The 21,334-nt window shown below is 43.9% G+C and overlaps 1 protein-coding gene across 1 annotated transcript; it reads left to right on the top strand.

The window, feature by feature from the left end:
* Positions 1-167: 167 nt before the first annotated feature.
* srms (src-related kinase lacking C-terminal regulatory tyrosine and N-terminal myristylation sites) lies at positions 168-21,148 on the top strand. The gene is made up of 8 exons (XM_035645535.2): positions 168-550; positions 4,388-4,509; positions 9,449-9,615; positions 15,048-15,195; positions 16,070-16,228; positions 17,308-17,489; positions 18,004-18,160; positions 18,783-21,148. Exons 1-8 carry the CDS (start codon positions 168-170, stop codon positions 18,980-18,982), a joined length of 1,518 nt encoding a protein of 505 aa, XP_035501428.1. The 3' UTR covers positions 18,983-21,148.
* The last annotated feature ends 186 nt before the right edge of the window (positions 21,149-21,334 follow it).

Raw genomic sequence — 21,334 nt, 5'->3', positions numbered from 1 at the left:
GCCCGACCCGTCGCTGCGGTGCAGTATGTGCACTGGACGGCCGCTGCCTGTGGGCTGTGCGAGGCCGTTGTCGGCGGACTGATCACGCTGCGTCTCTCTGGTCGGCGTCCTCCTGTCGCAACAAATCCCCGTGCCAGTCCCGCCGCCGCGCTCCTTCATGTCCCGGGATGGAGAGCTGCTGCCGCTCGTGTATGCCGTGTCTGGGCCGGCTCTGGAACTGGGTATGGCCCGACTTCCGCTACCCAGACGTCCCCAACAGCCACAACCATGTCATCGCCAACCCGGCGGCGCAGGCGGCGGAGATCCGCACCGTGTCCGGCGACATCCGCGCGCCCTCGCCCAAGAAGCGGCCGGTGCAGCTGTACGCGGCGCTCTTCGACTTCGTGGCCCGCAGCGACGACGAGCTGACGGTGAAGGAGGGCGACAAGCTGTCGGTGATCGAGAAGCGCGGCGAGTACGTGCTGGCCAAGAAGCTGACCGGCTCCCTGCAGTCCGGCCTGATCCCGGCCAACTACGTGGCGCTGCTGCAGGACGAGTTCGCCAAGCACAAGTGAGTTTTGTTCAGTCTGAGATTTGAGATCTGTGATCTGTAATCTGAGATCTGAGATCTGAGATCTGTGATCTGATGTGATCTGGGATCTGATGTGATCTGGGATCTGATGTGATCTGGGATCTGAGATCTGGGATCTGAGATCTGTGATCTGAGATCTGAGATCTGGGATCTGATGTGATCTGGGATCTGATGTGATCTGGGATCTGTGATCTGAGATCTGTGATCTGAGATCTGAGATCTGGGATCTGATGTGATCTGGGATCTGATGTGATCTGAGATCTGATGTGATCTGTGATCTGAGATCTGGGATCTGGGATCTGAGATCTGGGATCTGATGTCAGACGTCAGACGTCAGACGCACACCGGCTGGTTTCCTGTGACCTCTCGGTCCCCAGAGGTCACTCACTCACTCACTCACTCACTCACTCACTCACAGCCTGTGGACGGGATCTTCAGCCAGGTGTTTGTTTGCAGGAGTTGGATTCAGGGGTTATTCACCAATGTTGACCCTGGAGGCCGGGGACCTGTGGAGATGGAGGCTGACAGCCGACCGAGCTCTGACCTCACTGCTGCTGTTTGACTTATTCACAGTGTCCATGGTTAAATGTCATCCCCCAGTCAAGACTGTCAATGAGGCAAAATGCAAAAGGGGGGTTAAAGCAGAACGAAGTGGTCACATGAATTGAGCAGGAGGTGCAGAAAGTTAATCTGCAACTGTTTTGATGAGCAAATTCAAATTTTGGTGTTTTATTTCTGTCCATAAAATACAAAAATGTGCTGGTCACAGATCCTCAGTAAAGGATCTTTTACGGCTTTGACGAAAACCCTCCCCGGTGGTCCTTCTGACATTAAACGATTGATTAATAGAGTGTAATCAATAGGCTAATAACTGAGGCCTGAAGTGGACCATGCAGGGACTGATGAAGTAGACGGGTCAAATATCATTTGCACTGTGGGATTTAGTTTAATCAAGAGAGATTGAGGTTTTCTCTTATAAATAAAACTGAAATAATTCATCTTTTAGTCCAACGACAGAAGATGTAGGCAGTCATCTGCTTTTCCAATATGACAAATTCATGATTTCTTTTCAGTTTTATATAAATTATTTGACTATTCTACTCAAGCTAAAATGATGACTTGATCGGTCGCTCGGCAGAGAGTTAACTGGCGTCAGTTGTGATGATTGAGAAAATGACATAAATCCTCTGGTTCCAGCTTCTCAGATATGAATATTTTGGGTGTTTTCTTCGTCGTTCGTCATTTTGCTGAGGGCCTGTTGTCGAACAGGACGAGCAGTGTGACAGTTTGGGTTCAATATATCAGAAATGCCTCCTGTCTTATTCGGCTTCCTTGTTCTGTCCGACCAACTCATTGATATTCAACTTATCATAGTAGGCCATGAGAAGTTAAGTTTGAGAAGCTTCAACCTGTGTTGTTTTGTCCTTTCGGATTAGAAAATGACTTCAAGGTCCAGTGTGAAGGATTTAGGGGCAGAGATGTAATGTAATATTCATAGTGATTTTTTCCATCAGCGTATAATCAGCTGAAACTTAGAATCAGGGCCTTTTTAGAATCAGCCCTTTATTGGGGCCGGGGCCCAGAGTGGACAAACCAAACGGCTCCGAGGGGCCACCGGTAAAAATGAGTTGCCCTGAATATGGATTTATCGATTCGGCGTTTCAGTCTCTACTTATAGCTCCAAAAACTACGGAGCCCTCGGGCGTCCTCCTGGCGCTCAAAGCAAAGTTTAACACAAATCTTTGGAGGTGACACAACCACCAGCCTCTGCCGCTGCTGCTGAACCTCACTGGACCCTGAAGTAGGCGAGAGGCTGAGTGCGTTCGCCGCCCTGCAGCTGCGGGTCCTCCATTATTCATTCATCCGGCCTGCAGGGGAATCATCGTGTTTCAGCCCGAGCTCGCTCCGTCTCTCCAAGGTGGACCCCGCGCCGTCTCCTGTCACTCTGCCGACCCGTCACTACGAGTCCCCGTGTCCCACCGTCATCAGACGCACCGCTGAAACTGGAGATGAGCAGCGCCGCTGTGAAAACACCAGGAGCCTCGCTGACTCCTCTCCAAGAATGCTGAAGCTTCGTGATATGGTATAATAATAATGAGGAATGTGAAATCCTTTAGAGGCAACAGAAGAAAAGCCTGAAGTTTTGACAAATCTGCCAAAACTGGAATAACCCATTATGATGACACTTTAGCAAAATTGTTGAAAATAAATTTCTGAGATATTTTATTACCTCTACCAAGGAGTTTATGTTTGCATCCCTGTCCGTTAGTTTGTCTCAGGTTTCTACACGGATGTTTTAAGGGGTTTAAAGGCGCAGTAAGCGATTTTGGAGAAAGCTCGTCTGTCTTGTTGTCGTTGATGATTTCACTGCACCGGCCTGTGGAACCCGCAGCCTCGGGTATGTGAGACCGACGCGCTAACCCACAGCGCCAAAACCCCTGAGTCATAACATCAGCCGCTAGCACGTCGGGGAGCGATGTTCACGAAACGGCACACTGTTGTGTGGTGCGGGCCGCACCGTTTTTTTGTTTGGTTTCAATTTATGGAGCCAGGGCTGAGCCGAATAAACGGATTTCTTCTTTTCGGCGCACACAGAACCCAGAGCGAGCTCGCTGATGTTTACAAAACTTTGAAATCGCCTACGGCCCCTTTAAGTGTGAGCTCTGTCTTGGACAGTCCGAGTCTTGTCCTGAAGACGATCCTGTGGTGTCTTGCGTTGGGGCGTTGTCTTGCTGAAAGGTCTCAGGCCGTGAGCTCTGCGGATCAGCGTTCGGTCAAGCAGCTCTGACTCTGTCCCTGCCCCACAGCACCATGCTTCACCGCCGGGGTGGTGTTTTCCCGGCGTTGAGCGGTGGCGGGTGTTTGCCAAATAGCGACCCCACAGTGATGTCACCCATTTGCCGGCGCCAGCGGGGGCTGGGTCTGACTGAGAGTTTGTCCACCTGCATCCACTGGATGGTACTAGCTGTCAATCAAACAGCCTTGCCCCAATACATACTGTGATTTATCCATAATTTACTAAATGAACGTCACACTGTATAGAAGAAGACTTGAAACTAGAGATTGAACCATAAACCCCTCAGGAGCAGTAGCAGACCGTGTGGAGTTTTATTTTTGCCTCCTTTACAGAAGATGAAGATTTTCAATATTTTATCCAAAAGGACTTGATTTGTAGTGCCTGGGATTTTGTCCTAACGTCTTTCTTCTCGGTTCTCTTCCTGCTGCTTGTTGTTGGTTTCAGTGAAACCTGAGTGCGGTGGAGAACAGACCCGCCCTGCCCGATAATTCAGAGTAAATACAGGTCACTTTTCTGATATCTGAGCAAACGAGGCAGGATTCAGAGACACCGTACAGTAACTGTGAAAGACTTCATCACTGTATTCACACATATATTCTCTTTTGTATTCACCAGGGTTTTCTGTCCAATATCTCAACGTCATGTGGACACTAGTCTTCAGGTTTAAATGTCGGCTGCTTGTTGTAACTGACTCGACCAGTTGTTGAAATAGTTTAACTGTATTTTCTTTTGGTGCGTGTGCGTGTGCGTGTGTGTGTGTGTGTGTGTGTGTGTGTGTGTGTGTGTGTGTGTGTGTGTGTGTGTGTGTGTGTGTGTGTGTGTGTGTGTGTGTGTGTGTGTGTGTGTGTGTGTGTGTGTGTGTGTGTGTGTGTGTGTGTGTGTGTGTGTGTGTGTGTGTGTGTGTGTGTGTCATTCTGAGATGTGTTGTGTTTCTGTTTCACTCCGCTCTCATGTTGTGATCACTCGTTCACCTTGCTCTTTATTTATGTATTTTTGTATTTCTTTTTCCTCACCATCAGGTGGTACTACGGGAACATAAACCGAGTGAAAGCCGAGAAGCTGCTTCTGGCTTCCCAAAACAAAGATGGCTCCTTCCTGGTTCGCATCAGTGAGAGTCACAGTGACGAGTACACAATCTCAGGTAAGCGCCTCTCATCCGTTCATCCATCCATCCAACAGCGACCTCTGACCTCAACCACTCCCTTCATATCTTCTTTCTTTTCCTCTCATTTGCCTAGCTTACTGCCCCTCCCTTCTTCAAACGATGACTCTCACTTTTAATTTCTGTCTTGTTTCTTGGAGTTTGCTGTGGATCCAATGCTGTGACTTAAATAGGCTGTAAAAAAATTCATTCTAATACTAAACACAGAAGTACAGCTACTGAATTTTAACAAGTGTTCAAGCCCCCGGTTCCAGATCCCGCATATTGAATATTCTTTATTAAATAAGAACTAGGAATAAATATCCATACAGATGTTTTATCAAAAGTAAAAAGCTAATGTGTGATGACTGGCAACCCCACAACTGTCGTCACAATTTTGATTCAAATATGAATAAAAGTGAAATGTTTTTATTTATAATTTTGTTACTTTTGTATTTTTATCGTTTGAGCCCGACCGATACAGAGTGTTGGGGGCTGATACCGATATTAGGGAGTGAAACATTTCCAATACATTATATCGGCTGGCTTTATTATAAATAACTTTAAAACGACAAACACAAATACAACAAAATATATAGAGCTTGAATTAAGAAAATAAACATGGGAGTGTGAACTTGCGTTGTTTATTCTGTTAAATAAAAGGCCTATTGGCAAACAAGTCTTAACTTCATTGTGTACATTGTAGCTCGCAATGTTTCATAAGCCTGTTGAAAAGCCTGTGGAGGCGGAGGACGTCAAACGTCTGTTATCAGGCAGCGGAGCGGCAGTGAGGACGCCGAGCTCAGCTTGTTGTGTGCCGACTGAACAACGTGTTTGACTCGCGTGGAGATAAACTATCAGCCGCTGCAGTTCTCCACCGCCGAGAATCTTTCCTGAATTCGCCTGCGTTTTGTCTGTTTGCACATTTCTTGAGTTGCAGTGCACTGAGATCTTACGCCCCCCCCCCGTACCATGTGACCCGCTCCTCTCTTCATCTGTCCCATCCTCCATCCATCACCCCCTCCGCCACCACCGCCCCTCCGTCCTTCAAGGTCTCCACCCACTGTCGAGCTTAATCTCCCTGCCTTCGATTTCCACTCGGTGCCCTCCGGCAGCCATGTTGGAGGTCGGCGGTGCACGAGCACAATGGCAGGTTGATGTTTTGAAGTTACACAACCTGGTGCTGAATAGATAACATTATTCTTTTGTGATTTGGAGATGATTTAGTATAAATATCCTCCCATGAAATGAAACCACCGAATGTGTTTACAGTCAGTGAAAACAATGAAAGAAAAATGAAATATATATAGATATGAGTTCATGTTGGAACGTCGGACCTGCAGAACCGTACTAAAAGCTCCTGCAGCTGGTGTTTTCAATGGGGAGGAGGGGGTTTGTGTTGTCTGAGGGCTCCGCCTGTTACGTAACTGAATTTAAGTGCATTTTCACATCTTCTGTTTTATTAACGTAGGTCTATGAGAGTCACATCAATGACTGATGAATATTTTAGTCTTTTGGAAAAATGTGTCGTCATATGGTAAAGGTTTTCACTGACAGGAGCAGATGCTTTTAGAAATGTTTCATCTCAGAGGTTCGGCTGAATCATGATCTAAAGAGGGATGGAAAAAGAAAATGACATCTGGCTCTGTTGGTCACCAGTTCTGGGTCGTTTCATGATCCAGCTGGAGGAGAAGAGGATTGGTTCATTGTAGCACGGCCTCGTGTTTCATCTGAATATTAGCTCAAATGATCGCAAACCACTAAAAACTAATTTTACCTATCAAGTTAAACACAAGTCAGGGGCTGAAAACTGCCTGGCAACAAGAAGTTCACTTTGCATCTCTAACATGTCAAATTCCTTTTTAAATAACAAGCGTTAAGGTTAACAAATATCTTTGAGTTTATCTTTAAAAAAGGAATATTGTCTGTCGTCATTATGTCCGTATACGCCTTACAAAACAAGCTCAGTTAATGAAATAGGCCTATTTTACACTTAGACCCGACAGTAAAACACGGGGATGAAAAGGACAGCAAGGGGACATGGGACAAATGTTCGTGGCGATCGGACATTGACGTAGTTAATTGATGAGTCTGGAGCTGCCAGTTGATTGGGTGTGTAAAAAGGGATTTGGCACCGACACCGTCTCATGACATTGTTCAGGAAAAGACGTCCGCATTTTTGGGCAATGACTCGTATCCGCTTTGTTCTCGAGAGCGTTGGACAGGGCGTTCCATACCAGCCTCATTCAGTCGGTGTGCTCAGAGTGGAGCTGAGTAGTTAATTAGAATATGTTGGTTTAAAAAACTGGAAGCGCCACTTCAGAACCTCCACAGCTCACTAATTAACATGTTGGGGTTTTTTTTTAAATCCACATGCAAAGAAATGTGTATAAACAACAATATTTGGTTTTATGAGAGTTCCGATAACCTCAATTATTTGTTTTTCATAATAAGGGTCTTAAACGGTTGACATGACGATCAATGTAATTTGTGTTATCTGCTCAAGAGAAATAAACAAAAAAACGCCGTATCATATGGCTTAAAAAAGATATTATAATCTGCTAGATTCGGATTTTTATTTGGATCCGGTTAAAAAAATTTTTTAAAAAAGACCTATGTTGCAATGTTTAAGAAATTGGAAAAATGAATTCTTGGATCTGACCCTTAATCTGCACCTGCACCAAAATTGCACTGGTTCCTCCGAGGTCCAGGCCCCGTCCCTGCACAGAGTCTGGTGGAGATCGGTCTATGTATCCGCTCACTTTTACGAATCCGCTCCTAAATTTAATTTGATTCTTCCTTTGCCCTAGCTAAATGCCTTCAGTCAAATTTGTGGAATTAGGTTGACTACATATTGCAGATATCGCAGATGGAAACATAACCTCCTTGTTGCAGGTAATTAGTAGAAACTCTTCATTATCTTTTTAAAAGAATTACTGTGCGAGCGAAGTTTGTTCATCTTCATCCTGTTCTACTCAGTTTTGTGTGATTTGTAGACCGTTACAGGAGGTCAAGTGGCGTGTCCTCTCTTGTCCGAACCTACATTTCGAAGCCAGTGGTTCTTACCAGACAACACTGTTACACCGAATGAGCTCACAGCCAATTCTCTAATGCACCTGCACGTTGTCCGGAGATCTGTGTGATTTGTGACTTTAGATCCTCAGTTATTACCCTCTCCCCCTCCATCACCTCCAGCCCATTTCCCGCTCTGGTCCTCATGACTTTGTCCTCTCTTTTCTTATTCGCCCTCTGGCTTTACCTTAGTCTGCGTCTGCATCTTTTCTCCTCTCCATCCTTTTCATTGACCCCTTCCTCCACCTTCCAGGCAAGGTCCTTCGGGTCCCCGGGGGGAAATGCTGCAGTCGGATATTTAATTTTCTCTAAGCTCGTCCTCCTAAAATATGCATCATCGTTACTCTGTGTGCATACATGCATGTGTGTGAAAGCGGAACAGACCTCCCCTTCATTTACACACACACACACGTGTCTGATTTACTGTCCCTCTCTCTCCCTCTCTCTCTAATCACAACCATAAAAACATGCACATTGTGACGTTCATGGAGAATCATTACAGTTTATGGTTTATGTTTATTTGAAATGTGGCAGCCAGTTTCTGAACGTAACTCGCGTTTAGCCACAGTTTCCTCTGAGGCAACCCTGCACGCCAAAGAAGAAACTTCGGCAGAGATATTATTTATGTAATGCATTCGCAGCGTCTTCTTTCAAATCATTTTAATTGTGGCATGTTGACCTTTAGTTTGCAGAAAAACTCTTGCACATAATCCAAGTGTGAAAATAATCCAGTGAGGTGTCGGCGTGTTTGTGCCACTCTCATGGAGTCGCAGCACAATAGACAGCGTCAGAAAGGTTTATATTCTACACATAGGGACTTTAAAGAATGAAATAATCGGTAAGTGGCAGCAGGATGGTTTTGTCCTCGACCCTGGTTGCCGTGACTCTGGAGGTCATTAGTGTTTCTAGTTACAGGCTGAAAGGCATAAAAGTCTCAAATCCCTGTCGTGTGACATCTGAGAAAATACAGGTCAGATATAAAGGGCGGTACAGTGGTACAGTGGTGAGCACTGAGGCCTCACAGCAGGAAGGTCCTTGGTTCGAACCTGCCGGCCTGTGTGGAGTTTATATGTTCCCCCGGTGTCTGTGTGGGTTTTCTCTGGGACGGGCCGCCGTCCTCCCACAGTCCAAAGACAAGTCCAAGACTTACGAGTGTGAGCAGACTGGCGGCCTGTCCAATGTGGACCCCGCCTCTTGCTCAGTGTCAGCTGTGATTGGCTCCAGCTCCCCGCGACCCTCAGCGGTTAATCGGTATATAGATAATGGACAGCTCAGATGACCTGCCCACTCTGTTAATGTTCTTTTTAAGTGTTTTGTATAAAACACTTTGAGCCGATGGTTGCTTGAATAATAACAGTCTTGTGTTCTGAGCTTCCTCGCCGCTCCTTGTTTCTCTCTCACACAGGGAGGTGGGTTTTTTTTTTTTATTCACTCCAATTTACTTTCATTTTACGAGGGGAATAAAGCAAAGTGAATGAGTTCACGTCTTTTAGCAGTATGTTTAACGGAGAACAAGTCATTTAAGTTATGGTAGGAAAAAGGATTGCCACAGATCCTTTGCCAACCTGGTGCCTTTGAATTACGAGCCAATTTCCTTAAGTCTTTTCACATATTTTATTTTTCATTTGTCATTTCACACTTCATGAATTTTACCCCCTCCACCTTACTCTGACCCAAACAGAGTCGAATGTCCCGTGATGTGATGTGCTTCGTACTGGCAGTCCCCCCTCAGATCATGTAGCTGCTGCAAACTCCTCAAACTATGAGCTTCCCTCTTAGATAATGAAGTCCGGTGTGAATGTGCGAGTGACTACATTTGCATATTTTACAACATTTGATAACGACAGCTCCTCTCGCCGCCCTGCAGCTCGCAGTGAGGGGAAGGTGTACCACTTCCGGATCCAGCGCTCCACCATCGGGGCTTACTTCGTCTCCGATAAGCTCTCCTTCGCCACGCTGGGAGAGCTCATCTCCTACTACCAGAAGAACCCCCGCAGCCTGGGAGTGCTGCTGGTGGAGCCCTGCGCCCAGCAGGTAAGACACGGAGGGGCAAAAAAAAAACTAAAACGCAATGGGTTTTTTTTTACTTCTATTCTTGTGAGGACCCTGATGGATTTGATATTATTGATAGCGTGGATTTTTGGATTTAATAATGGTTCAAGTGACTGGTAGTGACGAACCTACAGTGGATCATCACCGGACTGGGCTCATAGTTTTGGGTTTATGGTTAAAATGTTGCGATGAATCCACTGTACACCACCTGCTCAGCAGCAAACAGTGGAGTATTGGATTTAAAAAAAAAATAAATTAGGCCTGGGGATAAGAAAGTTGAAGAACAAGGTGTAGCCCTGAATATTTGGTAAAGAGAGTAAATATTGGTTTTACATTTGTCAGGGGGCCACGATCACGACTCATAACAACTCTGAGAGCGGTGAGATTGTGTCTCTTTAAAACTTTTGGTTCAAACTATGAGCTGAGACTCACAAACAGACGTGTAATTCAGCTGATGTTCCTCAGTAGGTTCGTCACTGTACCAGAGACACCTTTCACATCGTCACCTGGTAGCTATTGTCAAAAACATTGGGTTTATAGCTGCGTTAAGCTGAGCAGAATCTTCTCATTTACCAAAAATCCAATTGGTCCTCACAAAGATAAAAGGACATGGACACGCGAGTAGATGGTGAACCATGTGCTCCAGAATCATCTGTCACACGTTTGTATGTGAATACAGTTAAATAACATGTGAGTTTTGATACTTAGAATAAGTCTGGCAGTGCACTCACCACAACATATGACTTTGTATCCAAACCTGGATTTTGCTCATTTGTGACAATCACATAGCGATAGTGATCATAGTCCACCCTGTGGACAAATCGCCATGGCAACGTCCAATCATTGTGTTGTGGCTTTTGCATTCCAGTTGGAGGCTTCTGGGCCACCGTGCAACACAGTCAATTAGAGGAAGTTGAGGTGCTGCAAAGCATCTGATTAACAATTTACAATATCATTCGCTCCAACGTTCCTCACAAAGTAGTAGTTGTTTACTGTCCGTCCATGGGTACTTCGCAAACAGGAAGTGGATAATAACTATTCTGCACCCATACATGATTGATGTCTATTTATAGTGTAGCTCAGCATCACACTCCTGGTTCAGAACAATTCTGAAATAACATTAAAATCACCTTTTTAGGGGAAATTTCAGTGGTTAAAAAAAACTCACCTGTTACTCAATTCTGTTTAAAACATCAGAGGTTTTGACTCACGAATAGAACCGACACTTGAATCGGTCCAACAACCCGTACAGTACGTAGCCCCCCCCCCCCGACCACCCGATGGTGACGGACTGGGAGCGATGCTTCTTGCAACAACAACAAAAATGTCGCCGAATAATTTGAGATTATTATCCCTCAAAATAATATTTGCGGCGTTGCGGGTGCAAAACAGTGTAGTATTTGTATTGGCACACTGTCTTCCATCTCTCCGCACCTCAGGACCCAAACGTCAGTTTGCATAAATTAGCATTTGTATTATTTTCTCAAAGAAAAACCAGCAGCCAATCATGACTCTGTAGCTTCTGGCCAACATTCCCATCTGACGCTGATAATTCAAGCCCATATTCAGAAAACAAATCTCCTGTCTTTTAACATTATCTTAGTTTGCTTTGCAGCTTTTTTTTATATCTGAAACAAAGCTCTTGAATTCCTCTTTCTATTGTTGCGGCAGGAATTTAATGAGGGCTTCTTACTGTGCACAAAAGATCCTACCGGAAGGCAAATATCCAATATTTGGAGTGTAATTAACCGGAGAGTAAAATATGCGGGACACTTTTAGAATGAAGTCACGTGGCCGTGGTGGAATGACATGCTCTATCTCTGCACTGCAGCTTAAAACTAAACCCCCAGCGAGCTGGATTCTTCCGTCGCGGCTCATCAGCTTGAGCCCGGCGGGAGACAGCAGAGCAAAGCTCCCCGAGGTTTCTCGGTTTCCGGAGAGACCGCCGACAGCTCACCCGCACTCTTTGACAATTTTGCGAGTGGCCTTACAAATATCAAGTGATCTTTTAAGGATAAACGAGTATTACGCGACAGTCACAAACAAGAAAATCATCAAATTGTACCTTTTCTTTATCAGAGGCCACTCAGTGACTCCTCCCTCTTCTCTCTTCCCTTCCAGCGGAGGTTCTGAGTCCGAGGCCACGGACACACTGAGGCAGAAACACACACACGCAAATACAAAACACAGATTCCGCCCCAGTACAGAAGCATTGCACTCGACAAAGAAAACAAAATGGAGCACTTATGTTTCGAGAAATTGTCTATCTCATGATGATCGCGAGACCAGGTGTTCAACCGTAGGCCAGTTCTGTGACCTAAATAACTTTGAACTTGAATGTGTGTTTTATTTTTGAAAGATTTTTTTCAAATGGTTCAATAATATTAAGCCATGGTCACACATTTTAAATGGATTTCTTAAAGATCCATGAACCCCCCCCCCCCCCCCAAAAAGAAACTTTTGAACTGGACTAATGATGATTGTGAATAATAGTATCAACCATATCTGTGGTATTTATATCTCACCTGCCAGGTTTCCATCCAAAAGTAGCACAAATTAGAACAGATTGTCCTGAAAATAGGCAAAAGATGAAGCGCGTTTCCATCTACGGCCATTATGCAAATAGCAGAAGTTGGTTCATGGAGATGAGCAGTTACCGGAGTAAGCTCATTTTCCAGTCAGGTGCCATTTAATCTTGCATAACCAGATCATGCTGCACAGCCGTGTCAGCACTGGAGAACGGTCTGGCTGCATCCGTCTTCATGCTGCACTAAAGGGGAGCAGGGCTCCGGCTTTTTCCCCGATTAGTTTAAAGAGATGCGATTGCCCAGGATGCAGCAACAGTGCCCCCGCCCTATACATCTCATGGGAGGAAACGTGTTTTGGCACAAAGGAAGATGATCACTGTCATTAAAATGGCACACTCCGTGGGTTGTTGTTGTTGTTGTTGTTGTTGTTCCCTGGAGCGTTGAGAACCAACAGGCAGGAAGTGGACGGGAGCAGCGAGACGACGTCATGAAAGGAGCTCCAGACAAAGCTCAAACGATGGAAACATGACATTTGTTTCATGTATTCATCTGACGAGGGTCCCGTCTTATTATGAGAAGTCCAGCCCTTTTTTTTCAACAGTGTACATCTGTACACATGCTTTCATAATACAATCATATGGTACATACACATGCACACTTAACAACAGCTGAGAACGAGAGGAACATTTACAGAACACTTTGAAATTTCTTAAATTTAAAAATCCCTTTTTTTAACGTCAATAGTCCACATTCTTTGACATAGCTAAAACGGCAAGCATTATAATTAATGTAATAATGATATTGAGTTGATTTTTAGGCGTACCATTTGTATTTCACTGATCTGCTGTGATTGATGAGAGGTGTCGATTTCAAAGTTCCACACTGTGACTCTATCATAGCATCTTTAAATCCCCAAACACGTTTTGGAATTTTACATTATTTATATTTCGTTCTTAACTCAATAGAAATAAGCTGTGAGGAAGAAAAAAATCTTAGCAATGCAACATTTTACATGTGTGAAGTCATGTGTTTTGTCCCATCATTCTCTGTTGCAGCATCACTGGGCCTAAACGAAGTCTAATGTTGGAACATTTAGAGCCCGTAACACAAGAATAAATCTGCTTTTAGAAAATTAGACATTCGCAGGCGTTAAGGCGTCTTTAAAAGTTCCACCAGTTAAATGTTCCGCCATTAAACAGGGCCACTAATTACACTTTCAATCACTTTTTATCGAGTTGGCACGAGGTCCGGCAATTACACAGCAGAGAGAATTGGTCAATAAAACCTGATGAAGTGCGGTTCTGCGGCCTGACGTCTGATTCGTCCATTAGCTTTTAGTTTCTGAAGCAGATTTAACCTGTGTGTTCAAACGGCCAATAAACTGTTCAGCCGACTGTGTTATTAAAGCTCTAGTGTCTTAAGTTTGTCAGGGTTTGAAAAACTATTTGTGAGATCATGTCGCTCATGATTATAAATGAAGAGAGGCGACCTTTTTTAAAGACGGCATCTTTTTTTTTTTAAATGTGGAAAATGTGCTAAAAGCAGAATATTTTGTACAGTAAGGGACTCATGTAGCAACGGAGTGTCATTAATTCAAATGTTAATGTTTTTTAAATTATTATTTCAGTTTGTCATAGTTGATATAGTCTGAGCTTTTGTCTTTTTACAAGATGCAACTGTTGTGATCCGTTGTGATCTGCGTTGTCGAAGCTTCAGCAAAGAAAAACTAAACCTGTAACATTAATTTATTTGAAAACATTTAAGCAAAATATAGATGATTTATTTTGTTCAGTTAAGCAACAGTGCTGAGGCAACACAGAGGGGCAAGGTTGACCAACAAGTTGCTTCGTGTATCACATGATCAACACTTGAATTTTTTTTAAATGTATATTGATAAACTTAACTTGATCTGTATTTTATTCATGAGTGATGGCAAATTTTTATGACTGTTATTTTTTTTTATCACATTTTCTTTTTTAACTAATCATTTCATTGGTCTGTTAATTTTCATTTCATATATATCAAAGCACTTGATGAATAGAAAATCAATATTTTTGAGCACCTGATTGTTAATGACAATACATTTCTCATTAAATATCTGAATGTGCCATGTATTCACTCGCTCACTCATTTAAAAAGTAAAATCTTTCTGCACGTGCATCAAACCTGGCATCGTAAAAATAATCAAAATTTGACAGGGTCACAAACGTTTTTCATTATCATCAATTATCAGGTCTTTGCTTTCAGATTGGATTAAATCAGATTAGATTTAACTGAAAAGGAAAAATCATTTGGCGTCAGGAGGGAGACAAATCCAGGCTGTTGTAAGAACTGTATTTTTTCATGCGATCCTGTTTCTTGATTTACTCCAGATAATTTCAAGAAAGCATAAAGATTGAAAAAGTCCAAAAAAACCGTCCAGAACATGTTATTAAGTCCATAATCAACGACGTTACAAGTCGTCACCATCAACATCATCCGCTCCAGTTTTCAGCTTTGCCCAGCGGTCGGTCTAATATTAGACTGGGCTCAAGTACATTTTGCAGCCAGTCCAACTTGTTTCTGCTTCCGTTGTCAAGTTTACAGTAAACAGGCCAGAGGCTGTGGGACGTAAACTGTCCATGTCCAAAGAATCCTCCTACAACCTGAACGGTATCCGCTTGTCCAACGTCTTGATCTGAAAATTATATTTGCCTCCCAAGCGAATATGCCGCTTCCATGACCAGTATCAAATCCTCAACATGGTAATATGATGGTGGAATATGAGTTTGCATGTAAACGTGTTGACCGTGTATTCCTGCAGCATCGTGCGTCCTCTTCCTTTGAATGTTTTTATTTTTTGGATGCATGACAGTTGTCTGGACTCACCCTGTCGTCTCTGTGCAGCGGGAGCTCTTCGACATGGAGCCGTGGGAGAGACCTCGGGAGGAGTTCAAACTCCACAAGAAACTGGGCGAGGGTCACTTCGGAGAGGTGTGGGAGGCCCTGTGGACCACAGAGAACAAGAAAGTGGCCATAAAGATGCTGAAGCAAGGTACGAACGCAGACCGGAGGCCGTGCTTGTTGTGCAACATCTGGAGGTTAAATGGCACCTTGTTTCTTGCCAGGATACATTGTGTGATTCATGAGGCCCAACACAAAATAGTGCAAACAAAAAAGTTGTAAAAGCTTGGAGGCGTGTGCAGACTGACAACAGAACAGGGCGTGTTGCGACTGAAAAGATGAAACAGGAAGTCCGGACTCTGACACTTCAAAGCAGTTCATATTTTTATGAGTCAGGATTTTACAACTTAATAAAGTTTCCATGCCCGCAATTCTTTTTTCTTCTTCTGTCCTGACAACAAAGGAATCCGCCCAATGCAGGACGGAACCTGATATTAGCTGTGCTGCCTGGAATGTGGGCTCGCAGGTGTTTGTTTATCCGGTGACGGCCCTGATGGGGGAAGCAAAAAGAAAAATGTAGTTCGTTCAGGAGGAGGCTCAGAGGCCAGAGCTAAAAATAAAACTGAGTGATGCACAAAAATACGATGATAGGAATGGAGAATAGAGCGGAGTGGAGTTTATTTATGGTTTGTTTTAATAGCGATGCTCCTTTCTGAGGTTTTTTTTTATATATATATAAAAGACAAATCCCCCTTTTAATCAATGTCCTTTTAATTACTTGTGCAAGTAAATAAACTAAAAACTAAAACCTAATTAAGGTTTGCGTATAAAAACTCCACAGGGATTTAAAGAGTGGAGAGTGATTTTGTAAGAGATGAATGAAGGGTAGACATTTGAAATTGGAAAATGAGGAACATTTTGACAGACATGGTTGAAAAAAAACAACTCCTAAAGTAAACACAGAAACAACCAAGGTCGTCACATGAAGGGTAACTTCACCAGTGTTTCTCCTCCTCCTCCTCCAGAGGACACGAAGCAGGACGAGTTTGTGAAGGAGGTTCAGGCGCTGAAGAACCTCCATCACCCGAAGCTCATCCAGCTGCTGGCCATGTGCTCCAGAGGAGAGCCGGTCTACATCGTGACCGAACTCATGAGCAAAGGAAGCCTCAAGTCCTACCTCGCCTGTGAGTCTTCGCACGCACGCACGCACGCACGCACGCACGCGCACACACACACACACACACACACACACACACACACACACACACACACACACACACACACACACACACACACACACACACACACACACACACACACACACACACACACACACACACACACACAGAGGAGCTTTAAGAACAGAAGGGGTTAATTTAGCTTTTCTTGTGTTTGAGAATTTCAGTCCTTCCCCTCAGACATGTTTTTTGAAAAGCCCTCTGAAACAGTATTTAGGCCAAGTGACGCTAAATCTCTTCCCCTTCAATCCAAGGCAAAAGGAATTATAATCTGCGTTCTGGCAGAGGAATGTTGTACCGACGTTTTTGTGTTTTTTTTTTTACAAAAGCCTTTCATCACGAGGAGTCTCTGTGAGCAAGTGTGAGGGGATTGACTCGTACCAATAGATGGTTGCTACTCCTCATGCTCACACACAGAAGCAAATAAAAACTCCTCCTTCCAAAAAAAAAAACCCCCCAAAACAGGATCCGTCATCATTGTCAGCCTCCTGTGTGACGGGAACGGTGCATAGAGCAGAAGCGTTTCTGTCGTCGTTTACATGCTTCCCCTTCACATCACATCCCGAGCAGCCAGCTCAGTGCTGCAGCCGAGTATTAATGAGCACAACTCATGATGTGTTGCCCAAACGCCGCCGCTTTTCTAACGTCACATCCATTTGCTGATCTGCGGTAAACGTTTAGCTTCACGAGAGCAATGTCCCAGTAATGCTGCAGCTTCTGTTGTAACAGAAACGCTGAAGTGTTTGTGCTGCAGCGCCCCTCGGTGGGTGAGGAGGAACTGCACGCCGCGGTATTTGATGACATCTAGCTCTGGTACGTGTTAAGTTTGAAGGCACTATGAAGTTATTTTGGTCTGCCAGTTCAGTGTGAGAAAATAGACTGATGCGAGTGCGTATAATAAAAGAAACACTTTGGTATACTACAATAACGCTTTCCGAGTATACTGGACGGGATTATGCAAAAGACTGCAACAACAGATTTCCATGAATGGTGTAAAGATGGGACGCTGGTGTGTCCGTCGTCAGGTGCTGAAGGCCAGGTGCTGACGTCCGCCCATCTGATCTACATGGGCAGTCAGATCGCAGAGGGCATGGCCTACCTGGAGGACAGGAACATCGTCCACAGAGACCTGGCGGCCAGAAACGTTCTGGTGGGAGACGACCTGGTCTGCAAGGTGGCCGACTTCGGACTGGCTCGGATCATTAGGGTGAGGAGGGGGATGTCTTCCTTTTGAGAGGAACAGGGGGCAGGGTTGTATTAATAACACTAGTTATCATATCGCTCCTCCCTCTGTCTGTCTGCTCAGAGTCATTTTGAAATTATTTCCTTTTCTCTTCACTCTGAAATAATACAAATTAAATATTTCATGCCGAGCCTCTAAGACTTTATTGTTAGCAAAGAAAGAGACATCTTGCATTTTAAATGTTCTGTGTGTCATTAAAACATCATTATCATTGACTCGGAACAAAAAATATTTACTGTAAATAACTCCAGGAAACCCAGGAAAGCTCGTCGGGTGTCTGCTGGTCTCTTGCTCTGCATTGTTACCTACTGAAAGTATGACTTATGTTTACAGTAAATGGATTAGATCTACTGTATGTGGCGGTCAGGGATAAATAAGAAGAACTTATGCCTGTTGGGAGTTCATGGAAAAGACCGGTTTAAGTTTCAAGTGTGTGTATACATATCCTGTTAACCCTTTATACTCTCTCTCTCTCTAGGACAGTGTTTATACGGCGAGTCGAAACACAAAGATCCCAGTGCGGTGGACGGCGCCTGAGGCGGCGATTTACCAGCGGTTCTCTGTAAAATCGGATGTTTGGTCGTTTGGCGTGCTGCTGTACGAGATGATGTCACGCGGCAAAATGCCTTATGAAGGTAGCGCGTTAGATGTTTTGCACTTGTTATTAAAAGAACATGCACATATAAAAATATGTATATACTAATGATGTAATATAGCAGTATTCATATGGCTGCTTTTGGAGCAAACTGTATCCTTGAATTTGGTTAATATAGATGTAAAGAAATGAAATAATTGCGCCCGAGTAAAGATTCAACATTTACTTTGATCATACAATAACTAATACACTGTTAAAATGAATTATTTATTTAGAAATTCAAGACCTACATAAGATGTAGTGCTAAGAATATTACATTTCTCCTTATTGTCAACAAAGAAACTAAAACCTTGAAATGAATACGCTACTTAAAATAGTTCCCAGCAAAATATTTTTTGAAATGTAAACTTTTAGATGGGACATTGGGGCGGAGTCCCTCAGACAGGAAAGGCCATAATCAGAGAGCGCTGAAATACAGAGTAAGACACATTTAGTAACTTAGTAACACAAACCCTATTAATTAAGTTCTTTTTTAAATCCACGTAGTTTGAAGATGACTGAATATCTGGACTCAATATGTTGCCAGAGTGATGTTGACTTCACCTTTCAGAGTTGAGCTCCTGCAGCAATTCTTAAAATGGCTTTTTCTAAATCTGATGTAGGAAAAAATAATAAGGAGGTGTTGGATCTGCTGTCATCGGGATTCCGGCTGCCCTGTCCAACCCGCTGTCCTCAGAATATTTACCGCATCATGATGGACTGCTGGGCCGCCGAGCCCTCCAAGAGACCCTCCTTCCACGCCTTGCACAGCCAGCTGGATTCAATCTATGCCAGGATATATTTCAAGACAATAGAGGTATAGAAAGAGGGAGACATGGAGGGAGAAAAAGGACAGTTAGCGCGTATGAATGGCGCAAGGGCAATTCCTTCCGCAACTGGTCTGGGACGGCCAACGCGAAGGAGGATGACGACGGGATAGCACGGGACATTGTCCTCCCTCGTGCGATTACACTTCTACAACAGGGTACATGTACTTTACGAACACCGTCAGAGCATCAGAAACTGACATCCGCAGGTGAAACGTTCAAGATGGAGACACAATAAGAGGTTGCTCGCCAAGTCAAATGAGAAAGGGGGGGGAGTGAAGAAGGAAAATGAGGAATACTTCCATTTTCTTTTAGGTTAAAAGACAGAGACTGTTAAACAAATGACTGGAAACAGCCTGAGAAAGGTGTGTGAATACACTCCTACCTAAAAAAAACAACTACTTCACACTAAAACCCTCTGCACATTCTCAGCACCAACTGCTTTTAATTTTATACCCTTCTGAGCGTTTTATAAATAATATTTTATTACTTCTGTACGTGCCCTGTCTGTGTATGCACATTTTTGAAATGTTATGAAATCACAGGGCAGGACTTGAGACTAATCACCTGTCTTTTGATCGCAAAGCCAGTGCTAAAATTGAGGTTATGTGCAATAATGAAAATGCTTACTGGGTTGTGTTTTTAGCCATGCTGGGGGCCTGGTGCTCGGGACGCTGATGTCTGACGGTCCAGCTCTCAGACCGAGAGAGAAAGATTTGGTACAGACACCTTCGCAATCCCCAAAGAATGAATCTAACAAAGTGTGGTGATCCCGTGGCATCACCATCAGGTCAGAGTTCGCTCTGGGCCAACACTTACACTTTTTTTAACTGTACCTTGAGATTAAAGGTGTCTTTAAACAGGAGGAATGATGACAGCGATGCACATATTGCAAGTATTGTTTTAAAATATAGAAATTCTAAAAAAAAATGACATAGTATATCTTGCATGTCGGCGCTGATCGAGCAGAGAAGGTAAGCCTGAGAAGTTCCACGTGGCCAGTGTTCAGAAAATAAACCCTTTGATTAATGAAACTACATTACTGTATTACCACCCACGGGGCAAACCTTTTATATTTCCGTCCCACTAGTCGTGATGATCTAAGTTCAAAGGGGCTCCCAATAAAAAAAATAATCTCAGTGCATGATCTAGAGTGCATGGTGCACTCAGTTTGTTCCACGTCCACGTTTATTACACAAGGCGGGGTCGTTCAAAAGGATTGTACTCGAGTCGCAAAGTATCAATCTTGGCTACGTTGAGTGTATTTGCGTCGTTCACCCGCCGACGTCGGTGAATGTTGCCATCTCGATAGTGCAACCTTAAAGTAACATTGACGTACGGCGACTTTGCCTTCGGACCAGGTTTCTGTTGGTCAAAAGCGCCGTTGCTTTTCCGCTGCCTCACGATATCAATGCAACAACAATGTGCCTGAACACGCCTCATTTTAAGACCCAACACTCGGCCCATGATCGGTTTGCTCTGTATTTTTTTAATCCATCCACCAGGTTGTGTTTTTTCCGGGGTCCCTAGGATGGCTAAACACCGTTTGTCTTGTTATTGACTGCAGGCATACAGTATTCTGTCCAGACTACCTTCTGTTACAGGGATTGGAGAAGGTTTTTGGCAACGTGTTACATATCTAATACTTCTAGTGGGGGGAATTATTTTTATCCTTGTGATACATTTAATAGTGGCCGATTTGAAAGGCCAGTCGGCCACAGTGCCATATGTGCAGGCCGTAAGTTATTAAAGCTCTTCTGCAGGCCCACGGGTTAAACTTGGAGTGCTCATGTTTACACTATACAGGCTCTAACACGCGTCAAACTACAAGATGAGGACAGTGAGAACTACAAAAATGAACACGAGGGCAGAAAAAAAAAAAACCTACACGGAGAATGAGCCACATCCAGAAAAAACAGTTCGAGGGGGCAGTTTGGCTGGGAGTGGGATTCCTCCGCCACAACGTTGTACAACAGTGTCGCAATGCAACGTAATTTAAGAGCAATGCAACTTTGGTCTTTTTATGCATGACATTTACAGACGAAGCCAAGTTCAGGAAACTTGAGCCATAATCACCGAGGCCAAAAGACTGAGTTTTGTGATTTTAAGCTGTGTGCCATCAGGTACCAAACACTAAAAAAAAATAAAGTATTTTAAGTATTGTTTGTGTCTGTACTTATCATAACATCTGTTGTGTTTGTTTTTATTGGTGTTTTCTGTAACAAAGTAACCGACTGCAGAGTGGACGATCTACTTCCTGTTTGCGCGGCGATGTGCACACGTGAATGGTCACGTGATATACGCTTTCAGGACTGACGCTATCACTTGGTGTGCTGCGTATCCTGAGG

The sequence above is a fragment of the Scophthalmus maximus genome, chromosome 3, assembly GCF_022379125.1.
Source record: "Scophthalmus maximus strain ysfricsl-2021 chromosome 3, ASM2237912v1, whole genome shotgun sequence".
Classification (NCBI taxonomy): domain Eukaryota; kingdom Metazoa; phylum Chordata; class Actinopteri; order Pleuronectiformes; family Scophthalmidae; genus Scophthalmus; species Scophthalmus maximus.
Note: the sequence above shows the minus strand (reverse complement) of the source record. Positions and strands in the feature narration are given on the sequence as shown.